The sequence below is a fragment of the Pagrus major genome, chromosome 10 (assembly GCF_040436345.1).
Source record: "Pagrus major chromosome 10, Pma_NU_1.0".
In the NCBI taxonomy this organism is placed as follows: Eukaryota; Metazoa; Chordata; class Actinopteri; order Spariformes; family Sparidae; genus Pagrus; species Pagrus major.
This window is the reverse complement of record NC_133224.1, coordinates 7593955-7612177: the sequence shown is the minus strand read 5'-3', so window position 1 is coordinate 7612177 and position 18223 is coordinate 7593955. Positions and strand designations below refer to the sequence as shown.

The window sequence follows — 18223 nt, the reverse complement described above, 5'->3', positions numbered from 1 at the left end:
CAGTTCCCATACTTATTGGGGTGCGGTCACGTGTGCCACTTTTGACCAGGAAAGGAGCACCGGCCGGCAGGGTCTTCTGGTAGTGGGAGCACCACCTCCGCACAGGCACCTCGCACCAGTGGAGTCTGGTCTCTGCAGCCCCTAACTCTCTCTCCCCCCCCGAAAGCGAGGAGGCTATTGCCCTCACGGCGTCTTCGTCGTTTCTGTTGCTGATTAATTTTTTCTTACCATAAGCTGAGGGGGACCTGAGAAGTCCTGACAAAAGGCGGCACGATGACAGCTGTCGAAACCCAAATGACATACAGCAACTCCTACACGATCAGCCATGAAGAAGCGTATATGACCCAGGAGGACGACTGGGACAGGGACCTGCTGCTGGACCCCGCCTGGGAGAAGCAGCAGAGGAAGGTAAGTTTTTTTGGAATTAGGGACGCTTGTGCCGCCGTGCGTAATTACGCACAGAATCTACCCAACGCCCTCACACTCTCAACGAGGGACTTTTCACGCTTTTTTTTAGCATGACACATTGTGTGTGCTTTTCCAAATCGCTGACCTCCCCTTGGTGTAAAGTTTAAAACAGCCCAACATTAAAACTGGGCATCTGCGCCTTAGCTGTCCTCGCACCTGGCACTTCAGTCCTGCTGGACGCTGTGTGGGCAGATATTTTAGGCCGCGGAACTTTCTCAGTGTTGTCTTTCAGTTACCCCCGATTGCCTTGCGAAGGCTGTCTAAATATAAAACCACCCTCCCCAGTCTTTAGCCTGCATTTGAATAATTACTGCATTAGTTTAACAGATATGTTTTAACAACATTAGTTATGTATTATCTATTTTATTTTGAAGGAGAAGGATAGAGGAACTCACCCAAGCTACAGTCATTTTTGATTTTTACATCAGTTTATCAGCTGTTTTCGGCCGATAAATGTATGTTTATGTGTAATTTACATTTTTTTTTTTATGAAGCATTACTACTAATTACTTAATAATACTGAATTTAATAGTCTGAACACACAAGAAAAACAAAAAAACTACTCCTAAAAGAAAAGACTATTTTAGCTAATGTTATCAGCCTCGCTAAGCTAGCCAGGGGGAGGGGCGCCACCCGTTGCCTGGGTGACAAGCGGCGGGGAGGGACGAGCTCGACAGGTGCAGTTAATGAGCTGTCAACTGACGCAGGTGACGTCAGCCGCCGCAAAACTGGGACAGAAACAACTTTTCCGATGGTTTTTACAGTTTTATCATTAAGCTAAATGTTCACCCGACACACACACTGCCCTTTAAATGTGTCAGTGTTTATCTTATCTTTATCTTTGCTAAGTTCGCTTAAAGATAAACAATTTGCTCCGCCATGGCCGCCATGTTGGATGACCGTGTTCAAAGACCACAGTAGCCTCCTCCTCCACCGCGAACATCCTGGAGTTCAAGCTGAAAATAGCTCTCAGGTAGATAATTAAGTATTTCTTAGAAGTAACATTAAGTTATAACTTTTTCTGAGTATCAAACTTTCTGATATTAAGGTTGGTGAAGTTTGATTTTAGGCTTGGGTGTGGCTAGGTTAGCTAACATGATGTCCGAGTCATAGGACTAGCAAACTAGCTAGCAAAGACAAATTCAAGCACAAAAGGCAGTTTGACAACACTTAACATAATTTTATAGATGTTTCTATATCTTTTTGAAAACTTTTATGTATATTTTGAACAAAAAAGTATTCAATTTGCTGCACAATAAAAGTACTATTAACCAAATAGCAAGATAGCAACTCATTGTGCAAAAATATGAAAATGTGAGTAGCATGGTTACTTAAAAACAAGATCTCTTTACCTATATGCACGACAATATGAATTCAGATTTATATTGATTACATCTACCCATAGAAGCAATCACAGTCACTTCCTGTTACCATCTATTGTTGGCTGAAGAGTCACAACTAGGGAAAATCATTGTTATTTATGAAACGTGTAATATTTTTTGATCCAGAAGAGTCTTTCAGAAGTATGAAAATGTCTTAGAGCAGCTGTGTCTCAAACAGGAAAAGTCAAATTCACCTTTTCATCTGTTTCCACTTAGTGCAATTTAACAGTTGCTTGCTGTGTGCCATTTCCTCCTGCTTTTTAAAAAGTCTTTAGGTACTGGTCAGATGATCCAGACAGTACTGTATTGGAGCAAGTTTAGTCACATTAGTAAGATGTTATTCCTCATGTTAATTTATCGTAATTTACAACCTCTCTAGCAAATACCGCAGTCTCTCAACTTGTGAAATGTCAGCAGTAAACATAATCAGATTGATATTATTGAATATTAAGTTGATATCTGTCCATTCTAAATGTGTAAAGATAAATGAATGCATCCAGACCAATTGATATCCATTTTACTTCTTTGTATTTCGATTTTTGTGCTTGTGCCGTCACAAGACAATTCCACCACAGGGATAATCTTGTCTAATCCGCTCTAATCTACTTTAACCTAATCTAATCTAACCTAGTAACGCCTAATCCGCACTGTTGTGGTGCATTACAGCATAGAGAAGCACAACAGCAGCATTTTTGACGGGCATGTTCAGATTCAGATGGTACTTTTGCTGTGAATCTGCAGAATTGTTCTGTCAGTGCAAAATGTCCCCCGCCTATAGAGCCAGAGCACCGTGACAGGCTGAGAGACCTCAACAGATGGTAACAGAGAGAGAGAGAGAGAGATGGCAAGGCTGGTAGATATACACCCCGGGTTAGTTTCACGGACCTACAAATAAACATCTTCCTAAAAATACTTTTCAACTTGCTCGTCTTCGACTTCCCTCCCTCCCTGCCCCCTCGCCTCGCTTTCCTGTCTGTCTTTTCTCCAGTCATGTGGAGCACTTCCTCTTGCTACCATTCTTGAAAATATCACTTCTCTCACTTTTTCTGTCGCATACTTAATCTTGCACGTTTGTCTATTAGAGGAGTAACTTTCTTTTTTTTCGTCTGATGCCCCTGTCAATCTTTTGAATGTAAGATGATATAAGGGGCCTTGAAAAACCTCTCCCAGCAAAGCAAGCCCCTCTCTTTGGTCTTCATTTATCAACCCCCCTGGGGAGTAGGTCATGGTACCCCGATGCTCTCCTCGGCATGTAAAATCTAGCTTAAGGAGCTGATATCAGCCCATAAATATAGCCAGTGCATCATTTTGCAATGTAATGAATATGAAAGGAAATCCTCGCGCCACCTGTTCTGTCCTCTGTCCTTGAAATTTCAGTGGAAAAAGCTGCTCACCACTTGACGCAGTAGTAAAGTGTTTGTCAACACACAGTGATGCCGAATCTGATACTGGACATTAGAAATAGTGTGTGCTTGGGCATGTGTTGGTGTGTGTCTGAATTGTACAGCACTGGTTTATATTTATCACGAAGCAGCTCTTGTAGATTGCTAGCTTAATGATTCACGGCTTGATTTGGTGCAGGGATTTTATTTGATAGGAGTTGGCAAAAACAGTGTTAGATATTGCATCTAGCAAAGGGTGTCAGATGGAAGGAGATACGAAAGGACAGAGGGATGAGATTCGGCTTCATCTTGTCTTCGGCGATATTCTTCCCTCAAAGCAGCTGTAAACCTAGAAATACAAAGGCATTGGCCGTCAGGCTGATTCAATAGAGATGAGGCGAACAGGCTGGTTAGGGGCAGAAGCAGATCTTTCCATAAACTCTCAAAAATTATTGATATCTGCTTCACCCAGATGCAGTTCTGACAGCTTAGAGCACAACTTCAAAAAGTAGTGAGCTTCATGAGGGCGATCAATAGCTGTTTAAAGATTAACTCTCACTGCAGAGGGCTGAAAAACACCATCTGTAAAAAGAAAAAAGGAGAGCTATGTTTGTAGTTTTTGCTGTTTGGCTACTTTATCTGTTTGTATGATGCGCTGAAATATTATAAATAAGAAAAAATCACACCACATCTTCTGTTTCACATAGTTTAAGAGTTCAGCTGCCAACTGACTAAGTGAATGACTGGCTGACTGACGAAGCTTATCCGAGCACTAACCTATAAATACCCATTACATAGGGTTATCAACAGCCTTTTTGGCTAAGCTGACTTGTTAGCCACAAGCTAAATGCTTAGTATCTACTTCATATCCACTAACACAGGGCTTCTGTCATGTTCAAACTGATGTTTGTCGAAAGAATTGTAAAGGTTGTGACTCGGTGTCAAGTTTATCGCATCAGTTCAAGTTTTTTAGTGTGAAATGAAAGAAATAATAAAAAGAAAACCTGTAAATTCTTAAGTTTAAATGAGAATGTTGTCGTGATACAATAAAAAGCAGAGATAAAATAGTAAATTATCGCCCAGTCTCATGTGTAAGTATCACACAAATTAAATAATCATGACAACAGATGTGACTAATGCATCAGTCTTAGGGCGGATTAAGAGGTAATTTTTACACAAGGCCTGATAATAAACATGTATTTCCAGGATTAACAGTAACTGTACTTGAAAGGCTTTGCTTCTTACTTTTTTTTTTTACACTTTCTAAATTAGATTTGAGTCAAATCTTAGATATTTCCACCATTTTTTCCCCCCTTTTCCACAGGGTGCAAAATGAATGAAGTGTCAAAAAGACTGATTATCGTCCGATTCAAGTGCTATAAAGTTATACGCAGTAATGTGATATTTATCCACTCACCCTAATGTAATGTCCCTATGTGTGGGCGATGAGAGATCGGGTGCCACGTAATCAAATCTATTCTTGTCTAATCTCATTTTGAAGTTTAACAAATCAGACCCGTTGTGCAGCAGCCAGACAGGGTCATTGATCTCACCTACTACCTGATGTTTTGTGAGACAATGCTTAAAACAAAACATGGCAAGTGGTTTGCATTGAAGGTTATAAGCACAAGTAGCCTGTAAAACATTTTTATAAATGTCCAAACATTAAGCCAAATACTGTCGTACGTATTTCCTGATGTCCTCACCTAAACATGTTCTTGAGCGAGACAACGAGCTAACAGTTAAACTGTAAATACTGAAATCACCTGACCAGTAATACTGAATTTGCCATTTGTTCCTTTCACTGTTGCATAATAATGTAGCATATAAGTTGCACTCTTATCTGAGATGTGATGTATCCATCCAGGTCTCAGGTTTCTTTTTTAGAGGTTGAAATAACGTGATTTTACTGTAACATAATGAAGTGCAAGGGACCACTCAGAGACACCGTTCCCTCCCCTGAGTTTTAATTTGCACCACTAGTAAAGAAATAGCAGAACTGATTTGCATTTCAGCGTATTAAACCAAGGCCATCAGTGCAAAATCCCAAGATGCACCTTGGAGAGGGAGGGGTGCATCTTAGATTCCCTCCCATGATTCACTCTGTCAGGGTCATGTGATCCCAGTGCAGGAACAGTCACCCAGTCGAGCTGATCTCTGGACCTCTCAGCATATTTTAACCCACCAGACCAGTGGAGCACACGGAGACTTCTCTGAGGGGCTAAAATGAGACCGCCAAGCAAAGAAATGTGTGAAAAATAATATTCAGATAATATTAATATTTAATATGTAAGGGTATAGCAGAGCTGCAATAATGAATTGATTAGTTGTCAGTATTAAATTGTTTGGCAACTGTTTAGATAACTGATGAATCAAGATAAAGATTCTCTGATTCCAGCTTTTTAAATGTAAATATTTTCTGGTGTCTTTATGTCAGTAAACTTTAACAGGATGGAAAAGATAGAGATAAAACCTTTCTCTGTTACACACATTTTTTAAATTGCCAATACTTGAGTTTTACCGCTTCGTGCCTCCTAAAGAAATTCAAACTAAACAATCCAAGAGAGGAAAATTAGTCTTTGAATGGAGTACTTGCAAGTAGAACCGCAGCGGTTAATCGATTAGTGTCAACCGTTAAATTAATCAACAATTATTTCCCGATCAATTGAGTGGTTAAAGTCAAAATTCTCTGATTTCAGCTTCTTAAATGTGAGTATTTTCTGGTTTCTTTCCTCCTCTATGACCCTAACATCTTTGGGTTGGGGACAAAACAAGAGATCTGAGGACACCAGTTTCTGACCTTTTTGTAGATAAAACAACTACTCGATTAATCAAGAGAATAATAAACAGGTAATTCAAAGAAGAGAGATTTGTTCTTTTTAAATGTACAGTTGCAAAAAGTGAGAAGAAAGTGGGGGAAAAAAAAATTGGTTTGACAAGAACACTTGAACCCAAGACAAAAAGGGCAGGAATGGAGTCCTCCTTTGTTCCCGTGTGTGTGTAGGCGACTCATCTTATACTTAATTTATGACAAATGATTGAACTATCTCAATTGTGTCAAAATAATGGCATTAAGACGTGCAGTGCGCTGTATCTGTGTTGTGCGTTGCATGTGGAGAGTAGGTGTACGAGGGTTAAACGTAAGTGGAGAGGTGAGAGAACTTGCAGTCAGATCAAATAGCAGTTGCTATTCCAGAAGCCGTGTCCATGTAGGGAGGCTTCTATAAACTGCTTTAGTGCAGGCGCAGGAGCCCTGGGAGGCTGCAGGAAGGGCTGAGGAGTATATATGTGCCTGCATATGTGTGACATATTCTCCACACACTGTATTTTGTTAGCATCAAAGCGGGTTGAGTTGACTTCCGTGGGCGAGTTGTTATGAGGATTGGGACGCAGTTTGAAGACAGAAAAGTTCTTGCAGAGTGTAGTAATGGCGAATGAAGACACATGATACAACCGCGGTGTCAGAATCCGGGGGGGGGAGTAGAAATGATGATTGATGGGCTGTGAGAGCAGCCATCTTGATCTGATCAGAGCAGTCCTGTGAGTCTGTAAATAGAATAAAAAGGTTGGATTAGCTAGAGAAAATTGCATGGTTGACAGTGGTGTTATTTCCATTACAGTTTTGTGTTTTTGCAGACAATCTAAACAAAAAAAAAAAAATGTTGCCAACAAATAAATGTGCAAGGCTTGGTGCCAGTGTTGAAAATAGAGACTTGTGTTTATGAGGAGGCAGAAAGCCACACGCTGTGACCTCAGTAGCAAATGACACACGGCCGAACACCTACAGAAAGTCCCCTCAGGTCCTAATGGTGTCTGACTCGAATGCATTTGTGCCGACCGTTCCTGTAGTAATGACACAAACTGTCTTTGGGAAACTAAACTCATAATGTTGGGTCTGAATGCTCGCTGCCTGCAGGGGATATTTATAGGTAGGAGGTAGCAGAAAGTTACAGTCGTCAGTTGGAAGTCTGCTGAGATGATGGGTCTCTTATAATAGGACTGAGGTCATGGAGATATCATTATGTTCTTTATAATGGCTTAAAAAGTATTCTCTCAGAGCATCGCTAGCACAAGTACAAAATGTTAGCAGAGTGGCACAGTCTTTGACTTTATCTAACCTTGAGATGTAACTTAATGCATTTTACTTCACAGTTAATAGGAGCATTTAAATGTTCTGCTATTCTGTGTGGATTTTTTGCTGTTAAAATGTTAAAGTTCAAGCCGTTTCACACAGAGTGAAAGATGATTGTTAGCTGTTGCCTCAGGCATGCTACAGGTGAGGATAGCTTTCTGCTAGCGGACGGTAAATGAGGACTTCCTGAATGTCGAGGCACACAGCAGCAGTCACATGTGGTCAGTCTGGTGTCACTTCAGTTTCACTGCAAGTATACAAATAAAAATCAGAGGTGTATGATCATCCGTATAGAGCAGCAAATAACCTTTTTGTGGTTCTCTAATGGCGGCAGAAGTAGATTCACAAGGTCAACAGTGACTTGCTCTTTTGGTGAAATGAATACCTGGAAATGTAGCTGGGTTGTGTGTTACTATAGACAGCAGGTTCACACATTGGCCCTCATGGTCAAGGCTCCTGTTGGGATGGAATTAGCTGACTCTAGATCTGCCTGGACAGTTTTGCCTCTTATTTCAGAGAAAGATCTTGCCTTCTGAAATTAGACACAACCCTCCTCCTCCTCCTGCCCCCCCCAACTCGTCCTCCTTCTCAGGCCAGCCGCACTGCCATAAATCCTCCACAACCACTTACACCAATTTATGTCTGTCGTGTCAGTCTCGGCAGCCCAGAGACTCATTAAACGACAAAAGACTCTGCATGCTGCCGCCGCCAACCGTGAACCTGTACATTCACCTTTATTCGCCACCATCGATCACGCAGTCAGTCAATTCATCTGTTGACTCGTCTAACGAGAGAGAAGGTGATAGCAGCAGTAGACTGAACAATGAAAGATAAGGATGCTGCTGTGTGTGTGATTGTGTGAGTGCAGTGCAAGCAGAAAATCAGGTTATTGCATTCAACCTCGCTGAAAATTTAAAGTCACAGTGGCATGAAAAATAACTCCATGTCTTTATACATTATGTTATACCAGAAATGTCTTTCTTTTTTCCTTCATGAAGTTGGCATATTTTAGCCATGCGTGCATCATGGCTCCAGAGATGGCAGTGTCGGTTATTGTCAGATATTGATGAATCCGGATGACTGTGGTGATCCCCTGACCTTTTCTGTAGCACGGGTTCAGTTATTCTGAAAAATCAAAAAATTTGGAAAAGGATTGATGATAGGTCCACTGACCTTTTCCGTTGCACCGTCACGAGTTTGACATTTGCAGTTTTGAGTGAAATGTCTGAGCCACTATTGGATGGCTTCTCGTGAAATTAAGTACAGACATTGGTGGCAAATTCTCAGAATGAATTGTGATAAATTCTGTTATCGTCTGACATTTCTGTCCATCACGTCATAATTTTAATTTATCAAGTTTCTTTGGTTTATGAACACACGCAGTATCTGCTAAAGTAACGGCTTTCTTATCAGCTGTAATAAGAGTTTAATGCTGATTGGCAAATGTTTTCATTGCTAGCACGCTAAGCTAAGATGGTAGACAAGGTAAATATAATACCTGCTAAACATCAGCATATTAGCATCCTGACATTAGCCTTTTTAAGCACCACCGTGCCTATGTATGATTTTTTTCTTTCCTCATACAGTTTCATCTAGTCTCGCCGTGTTGTGCTGTGATTGGCTGTTACTCATTGTTATGCCAGAAGGCTTTCGTTCATGACTTTAAAGAAAGGTGTAAGATACAACAGCCAGTGTCTTCTGGACTGTGATGTACCTTTTCTATAGAAAGCCTTCTGGTACAAAGCCCTTAGAAAGCCAGGTGATTAGTATAAAGAAGGACAAAGCCGATGTGGGGAGTTGGTCGAGTTGCATAAATGAGCGAACACAGACACAACATGCTTACATAGAGGAGTACTAGCCAGTCATAGCTGCAAAGTAGGGCAGGAGTAATCAAAACTGTCTTGGGGAAAACAAATAATGCCCAGTGTTGTCTCACAGAGCTGTCCTGTTAGCTGTTCACGGTGAACGAGTAAGTTCAACCACCATTTGAAGAATTATCCCTCCTTTCATGTGCTAACTATAATCTCTCTAGACAAATCATCTGGCCCCACAGCATCCTTTGTGAACTGAAACGACATCAAATAAAAGAAAGCAAAATGCCACTTAATACACTGTGACATCGACAAGTAGATAGTTGTTTTCTCTAAATAATTGCCTTCACTGCCCTGCCCTTCTTGTTCATTTTTCTTCTCGGCGTCGATAAATCCAAAAATCTGACACCGCGTTCCTGCTCTGTGATTCCTGTCAGCATTTCTGATGCTTCTGAACAGTGAACACCTGCGCGCACACACACACACACAGACACACACAAACAGACACTGCTGGAGGAGCTTATTATGAAGTTTTGGCTGGTATTTCTGGCAGGCATCATCATTCTGGTAGCACATCAACCTGGAGTCGCGTGGCAGCGGAACACAATGTAAGGCAGCATAATGGAGCGGAGCAGGACACAATGTTTCCCCGCGCTGAGCCGAAGCAATTAATATGACGACGCAGACAGATGGTTGTGTCAAAACCAGTGATTGACTGAACCAGGTTAGCCGTCCGCTCCCCGGTGTTGTTCAGCTGTGGACAGAAAATAAGCGGAGTATCTGGGTTGTAGATGATGTGCCGGCACAGGTCGTTTTGTTTCTGTATAACCTTGTGTGCACGTTGACTTCTTCGTGTGCCTGCTTGTGTGATGTGAATCAAAATCAGATGTCTTCATAGAGCTGTTCACATTAAAATGCTGCGGGCGTTTTTGTTTTAGCGCGGGGGGGATATCTGATGTGTAAACACAGCGAGGCATGCATTACAGACAGGATCTTTTATATTCTGTTCTGTTTGTACAAAACTCATCCCTAAATCTTTAAAACATTAGCTGTGTTCTCGCTGTGGTTGTGGGTGGAGGGCTGATGTCTTTCATCACCTGCTCCACCTGTTCTCCCACCAGCTAAAATCCCCTGTGCCTACAGTATATCTCAGTGGCATCTGGCACAGGGTTGATACACACTCACACACATACTTTGACTAGAAGAGGCGTCCTAGGCCTTTTATCCTCTAAACACAGATATAAATCCATGGGTTTGGACTCGGGCCTTGTGTTGGAGGCCAGCGTTGGCCCTGTTGTCAGCAGGGTCTCTGGGATATTAGCCTGTTAATCCTTCATAGAGACGAGGTGGAAGGCAAGGCTGATAAATTGATGTTGGGGAGTGATTCAGTTACAGTTATCTGCTGAAAATGTAACATAAAACTGCTGCTCACTTAATATTCAGTAAGCTTTTGATTTGATACAAGAAAGCTGGATTTCCTGCAACACAATTCCTTTTATAAAGCCTCAAATTGGTGCAAATTGAATCATCCGTGAAGCTCAGTCAGTTTAGTTTGATGCGATGCTTGTGCAGTACTGTGTTTTTAATTTAGCTCGTGACCTTTTGGATGAGCTTCTTCCTGTTAATAGCGAACTGGATCTTTTTCTGTATAGCAATTTTTAAGGCTAATTTTGTCACTAACTTATTAAACGTCTCAAGTTTTTGCTCCATTTTGAATTTGCACCTGTTTACAGGGACTGTACTCCTGCAGCTAAAGCTTATGTTCATTTTCTGTTAACCTGTTGATTGTTTTGTGGATTAATTGGATTAGTTGTTTGGTCTATAACATGTCAGAAAATGGTGAAAAAATGTTGATCAGTGTTTCCCAAAGCCTTAAGATTGACATTTAGGAAGCCGGAAACATATTCTTAAAAATTGCTCAAACCTGCTGATTAATCCATTATCAAAATAGTTGGTGATTAATTTAACAGTTGAAAACGAATTGATTGATGCAGCTTTCGTTGCGGGTACAACCAGAAACTAATTTTCCTCTACTATGTTGTTTAATTTGAATTTTTAGAGGCACAAAGAAAACCCTGAAAGGTCAGCAAAGAAAAATGATGTCCAACACAGAGAGGTTTTTTCCCAATCTTCCCGTCTTTGTTATCGTCTGGCAAACGATTTCTTCTCCAGCAAACCACTGACTTTTATTGAATAACTTTAGAAAACCGCAGTGTATTCATGTCAGCAATCTCCTTGTTAGACAATAGTTTAATTTTGACAGATATGGGCCTTAAAATGTGTAGAAAAATAGTGATTTGAGTTTGTAAGACCACAGATTTAGTCTGTTAATAATGAAGACTAATAAAATTAGATGTGACGTCACTGAATCTATTTCCAGAGTAAAACAGGAAGTTGGTCGGAAGTTACCCATGCAGTTCTTTGCCATGTGTGTAATAGTTGTTTAGACGCTATGAGGGGATTAGAGGTGAGTCTGTGGGGCAGCAGAGTTCAGGTTGGCCTGGTAGAGGTGTGTGATGGGGTGGGTGGGGGTAAACTCTTGGCTCTTATGTCATTTTCCCAAATCGTCCATGTGGCACCCAAGTTCAGGGCTCCAGGTCTGATTGAGGGGGGTATTTAAAGCCCACAAGGGGAAGAAGAGAAGGAGTCGGGAGGAGAGGGGAGGGGATCCTAAATGTCGGCTCCACCTGTTGTGTGTTGTAACTCCTCTCCGCTCTCCCTCCATGATGGTCCTGTCACTTTATCGGCTGTTAAAACTCAGTGGAGGAACTCAGGGTGATTGTTGTTTACAAGAGAAAGTGAAGTCAGTGAGAAAAACAAACATGATTTATGTATGTGTGTAGGGTGTCAAACCTCAAAGCTTTTTTTGGTGGCGATTTAAAATGCATCAGTACAGACAAAGTGTACTAATGTACTAGACATGTTCCCAACAACTAATTTCCCAGACATTTAAATCATTTTGGACTAGTCGATGAGTCTAAAAGTAAGAAAACACTCGGTAAACGGTAGAGCCCGACCGATATGATTGGCTGATATTCGGCCTATCATAGATATATCAGTATTGGTGTATATGTTGGTCCAGTATTAGCCTGTATGGAAACTTATCTTTGTCACATAACCCCATTTGAGGGATCACTGCACAAAATGGGAGTATATCTGCCGATGTATGGATATTTCAGAATTTTTAATTTATTAATATCGCCATCGACCAAAAAAATCCAGTATTGGTTGGGCTGGTAAATAGTCATAATTCAGCAAAATTTAATCTGTATGGTTAAACTTCCCCCCCCAGACTATTATGTATATTATAAGAGCAGTTTGAAGCTGTTAATCACATTCTTTAATAAGCAAACTGTATTTTGAATGCTCCTGAATTATGCACATTATGAACATTGCACATTATCCTACCAAACATGACAACAGCTAAAAGTGCAAATTATTGGTATTTTAAATGTGTACAATTACGGCGAGGGTAGCAATGTTTAATTGACTAGTCGACTAAAATGTACCCATCCCGAGTTGTGTTTTCTAAATATGTATATATTTATTTTGTATGTGTTACTCTTGAACTCTCTTATATATCACCTTTGTATGTGTATAGAAAAAGTGACCAGGTTACGTCCAACAATATAAAATTCAGCACTACAAAAGTCTACACCTACCTACCGACTGCTTTGGCCATCTGAAAAGTCACACACACAGCTAACTTTCCAGTTTCCTGCTGTTTTTCTGTTTGTTGCCACTCGCTCTGACGTGACAAGTGTTGATGGGAGTGTTGTTTGTCCACTCAGAGCTGATAGGGCGGCTGTTCGAATCTGTCACAAGTGTTATGGTTGAGGACTTGCGTAAGTGCTGCTGTCAAAGTGTTGGTTTTCCAAACAGTTCTGATGTGTGCAAATCTAGAAAAATGTTCACATGTCAGCATATATTTTTTTCTAATATGATACATTCTTGGCATCTGTGATTGAGTATCGTCGATGCATCCTTTTTGAAGAAGCCTCACATGTATCAATGTTAGTTTTTCTTTAATATGTTTGATATGTCGACGTTTTTAATGATGTGAGGAGCATCGCAGTGGAGCAGTTTCACTCCATCAGCCCTGACAGACGAGCAAATTATGCTCTTTCCCTCCGCTCTGTTATCTGCTGACAGATGAACAAAGCCTGCTACATTTCTTACACTGCCTGTTAGCTCTCAGTGTCCTGCTGTGACTTTCAGAGGAGTTTCCTGTCAGCTGACAATGAAAACGACCCTAAAAGAACGAGATAATTTGCAGAATTATATATAAATTCTGAAAGGAAAGTGTCTGTGGAGGATGGTTATATTATTTACAGTATAACTATGTCCTGCTAGCTTTTAGAAACATGAAAAAGATAGATAATGGTGCATAAGAGAGCCATAAAAACTTCTATTTTCATTTAGGATTTGGATATCTTCATTTTGGAGTGAACTTGCTTAAAAATCCAATAACGGAGATGAGCAGGCATAACAGTAAAGGGGAGCTGGAGCCCTTTGTGTTTTGTGCCTGTGTTTTTAATAACTACTGACCTGTGGTTTGTTGACAATGGGAGCTGCAGTCTTTTTCAATGTGGGGGAAGGGTGCACATTTCCATCTCCGTGCAAGCACTTATTACTTACTGACAGGTGGACTGAAGTGGCTGTGGTCCAAAATCATGCCGCTGTAAATATAAGTGACCTCAGGTTTTGGCTTTTTTTAGCATAATTATAAGATTATTTTGAATTTGTGTGTGTATACTGTGTTGAGAGTAGGTTTATAGTCTCAAATGCGTTAGTATTTATGCATAAATTGTCCAATTATACAGCCTTGTTTTATCCCTATCACTCAATCTACCTTTGGAAGCATTTATCTTTGTAATTGGATTTGGTCTATGTTTAATTGCGTGTGTCCTCATGCATCACAGACAGTGACCTTATAAACAAAAGAGCACAGTGTCTTTATGTGCTGCTATTATGAGTGCATGTGAGCTGGCTGTGATTTGTTTATGTGGCATGTGTGTGTGCGAGACAGTCCAGGACGTGACTTGTGAACAGGTGTGTGACAAAGGTAGCTGTAGCAGACAGGTGTGAATGGAGTCAGTCACGTCAACCTTGCAGGCACTAGACTATTTTTACAGTGGCAGTGACACATAAATACCTGCGTTATATTGAGATAAGGCACACATACTGTATATATACTGGATGTTTGTTCATTTAACCCCTTTCAGACATACAGCACTGTGTTGCACGTTATTTAAATAACAGAGAAAAAGAAAACTGCATTGATTTTTCTTTATTATCAAGCACTCGCAGTACTTCTATATATATATAATGTGTTATTGACACTGTATATTAAATAACGTATTTAGAAGTGAGTGATCAATATTTAATACCGATTGCTCCTAATCAAGGAGACGGATAGCCGATATTTGATACCAGTATAAATTTAGAGTAACAATAAAACTCTCAGGTACTCTACCTGAGTATTTCCATTTTCTGCTACCTTGTGCTTCCTCTCCACGACAGATTCAGATTATTCGGTGTTGATAAGCTGTAATTTGTGACGTGTAATCAATGAGATAGATTTGTGGGCGGGACATTGTTTGAGACCACAGAATGCTTCATCACAGCCAAAGTATTACATTTTTAAATTATTTAATTTAACGGCAATTGGACACAGAAAACACAGATACTGATAATCAAAAGATGCTCCGATAATATATTATAATATGTACATTGTTAAACTAAATAGTCTTAGACCAATACTCAATTTTCAGGCCAATATTAGGGAGGGGCTAAAATAATTCCCATATCGATATATTGGCTGATAAACACTTTTTTTTGCAATAATCGCTTAAATGTCGTTACCAAAAATGATATTTTTGTTTAACAATGAACTTTACTGTCTTAAACTACATCAGTGCACTGAAACAGTAAACTCCACTGGGAATTTAATAATAAATACCCCCAGAAAAGTTATCATATATGCCCATACCAGACCGGTTCGGGCTCTAGCTAAAAGAATAAGTTTACAGGCTCCAACACTAAAAACAGAATAACAAGAAGACGAGGCTGCACTGGACTGCCTCTCTGTGTAACTTAAGTACTACGGCAGGACTTTTATTTAAACGAACTGCACTGCAAAGAATGGGGTTATGGTCTTAATGTTTAAAGCGGCAATAAAAATGTCCCGTCTTAGTCAGTCATGGGCTCACAAGATGACCCTCTGAGATACTTAATTCAGATGATACAGGCTTCATAAAACAAATGACTATAGATTTTTTTAAAGTGAATTTGTGCCCCCTGTGCTTCAGAGTTGGCCCTTTTTTAAAAGCTCTGCATATTGTTTTCTGTATCGTGGACCTCATACAATAGCTTTGTGTCAATAGGTAATAAAATGCACCAAATCTAGTGCCTAAAGCTTCTCCAGAGATAACAGGGAACTGTAGATGGATAAGTGCAGGCAGTGTTCCCTGTAAGCCAGATCAGTATGCAAGTTTTCACTCCAGACAAACACTTCACCAGCATATTTCCCTAATTAGATCATCCATTCCTGATTGAAGGTGCTAATTAGGCAAATCAGCTACTGAAGACTTCTGCAATTAAATCAGCACAACTCCTTTAAGACTGGTCACCAGTGAGAGGAAATAGCAAGAAAGAGGTTAGGTGTTAAATTAAAACCGTCCTGCAGGTTTATGTAATTATCCAGAAGTGTAAGGCCTGACGTTTAATTTCTGGGTCAAAGGACGGTCTGAGAAACTGAGCTCTGTAAGTGTAAAGAGCACCTTGACATAGCACTCACTCCGGGCTAATAATCAGGTCAGACACAGATGAAGCATGTGTGTGAACAGTGTGCGTGTAATGTGTTGGACTGGCACCACAGAGGGCGGACGGTACATGACTTTAACATAGCAGCATGACAGGATGGTCAACAGCAGGAGGCCATTTTGTATCCACACACTGTGATGAGACTTACCTCTCAGGTGAGCACAGTGTATTCCCAGCTCAGACTGAGTATACTTCAGTGAGAGTATACGTAAAACAGAATAAAATAAACCGTTTTGTAAAATAATTATGCTTTGATTTAACAATAATTTAATCAGGATACTTCAGAGTTGAGCCCTTAGTTTGTGTTATTTCTGTTCTTCCCAGAAGTACAGTAACTGTTAATATGCAGAACAAAATGTTTAATTCATTTTGAAGACCACAGTGAATTATATTTGACACGTCTCGATCTTTCAGCTGTACTGCAACGGTTACTATAACTGATTCGTTTTCAGCTATTGAATTAATCGCCAACAACTTTAAGAAAAAAGGTCAAACTTATCTGATTCCAGCTTCTTAGAAGTTGACATTTTCTGGTTTCTTTCCTCCTCAGTAGCATTAAACTGAGTTTCTTTGGGTTGTGGACGATGCGAGACATTTGAGGATGTCATCTTAGGCCTTTGGAAACACGGATCAACATTTTTCACCACTTTCTGACATTTCATAGACAAAAAAAGTAATCGATTAGTTAATTATTGACAGATGAATCGACAGTTGAAAGGGCTCGTTACTATATTCGTTCTAACAGTGAATAACAATCATTTGCTCTGCGTCAGATTACTCTCACATTATCTTCCACTTTGAGATATTAGTTTCTGCTCTAACCAAACTACACGAGGGCTTTGCTGAGATGAAATATGAGGTGCAGATATTGAACAGGTCTGTTCAGAAATTTGTTTCTTGCTCATGACCTCCCCTCTGAGGCCAACAGTGGTAACTCCAGGCCGAACTGTGGTTGCGTCAGCTCTCTGATGAACAGCCGAGCTAGCTGACATTATTAAGAGCTCTGAGCCTGTTCGACTGGGAAGAAGGATGTGTGTGTATGTGCGTGTCAGCTGTATTGAGGGTCAGCAGCCCTGATTCCTCTCGAGGGGGAGGGTGTAGTTATGACAGGCATTCAGCTGGGCTACCATGACCTCATTTTACAAGAAGGACCTGTAAAAAAGACCGAGCTGAGCCAGGCCAGACCGACAGGTGTGGACAGACAGAGGAGAGGGGAGAGGAGGGAGGGGGACGATGCCAGGTGGGAGGGTGACTTCATGCAGTAGGACTCTGTAGACAGCCATTAAAACAAACCCGGGGGATGAGATAATAGAGCATTACATGCAGGGAAATAGAAATAATAGCTTAAGCCATCGCAGGTATGACGGATAATTGTTTTTTTATCCTGCGGTGCTCATTTAAGCTTTTTGGATTTAATGAATTCTGCATTACGTCGGCTTTATTAGGTTAAGCGACTCCTTGATTTCAATTACCTCCAGTTTAGTTTCTAACAGCTCTCCTTTGATGTTGGCGAGGGTTTCACCCCTCTCGTCTTTCCCACACTTTCTCGAGTTATTATTTTATACGCCGTCATATTCTTCAATCCATTCCTTCCTCCTCCTCCTCCTCTTCTCTCCGTCTTGGACTCTTACAGTTCACCTCAGGAATCCTGCCTTCTCAGCTGTTCTTTGGTGTCCCATAGCAACCCGATTTAGCCCTCCTCCACCCTCCCTCAACTCTTCAGTCCCCCCACCTCCTCCTTCTACCTAATTTAGCCCCCTCCTCCCAGCTCTATTCGGCTCCTCCGTCCTCCTTCCTATACCTTCTCCTCGTCTCCTCTCTGGCTTGGCCCAGTGGCCTGTGTGCGCTGGATTAGGAGCCTGTCTAAATTTGGTCATGCATGGCAAAGGAGAGGAGCACCTGCTGGGACCCCGGCTGGTTGGACAGGCGGCCTCTTCTGCTCTCCAGACCCTTACATCAAATTACACCACAGCCTGGGCATTCCTGTCACTCCTCTCGCTTCTCCACTTGGCCGCCTCTCTTTTTCTCTTCCTACAAGTGTCTCTCTTTGGCCTTTACATTCAGAAAATTAGTTTAAATCGAATTATGTACCACAGGCTTGACAATGTATTTTTATGTCCAAATTTTGTGCAAATGTTGTAAAGTATTCAGATTCTACTAAAGTAAAAGTACCAATATTACAATATAAAAATATTATCACAAGTAAAAGTCCGGCATTTATAA

At 40.8% G+C, this 18223-nt stretch overlaps 1 protein-coding gene across 1 annotated transcript in view; it reads left to right on the top strand.

Annotated features, from left to right (window-relative positions):
* Positions 1 to 28: 28 nt before the first annotated feature.
* The window catches only part of actn3b (actinin alpha 3b), a 33854-nt gene continuing 15659 nt past the window's right edge, over positions 29 to 18223 (top strand). Inside the window, exon 1 of the mRNA XM_073475118.1 lies at positions 29 to 408. Coding sequence (XP_073331219.1) covers positions 274 to 408 — 135 coding nt within the window. The 5' untranslated portion in view covers positions 29 to 273. The remainder of the gene's footprint in view (positions 409 to 18223) is intronic.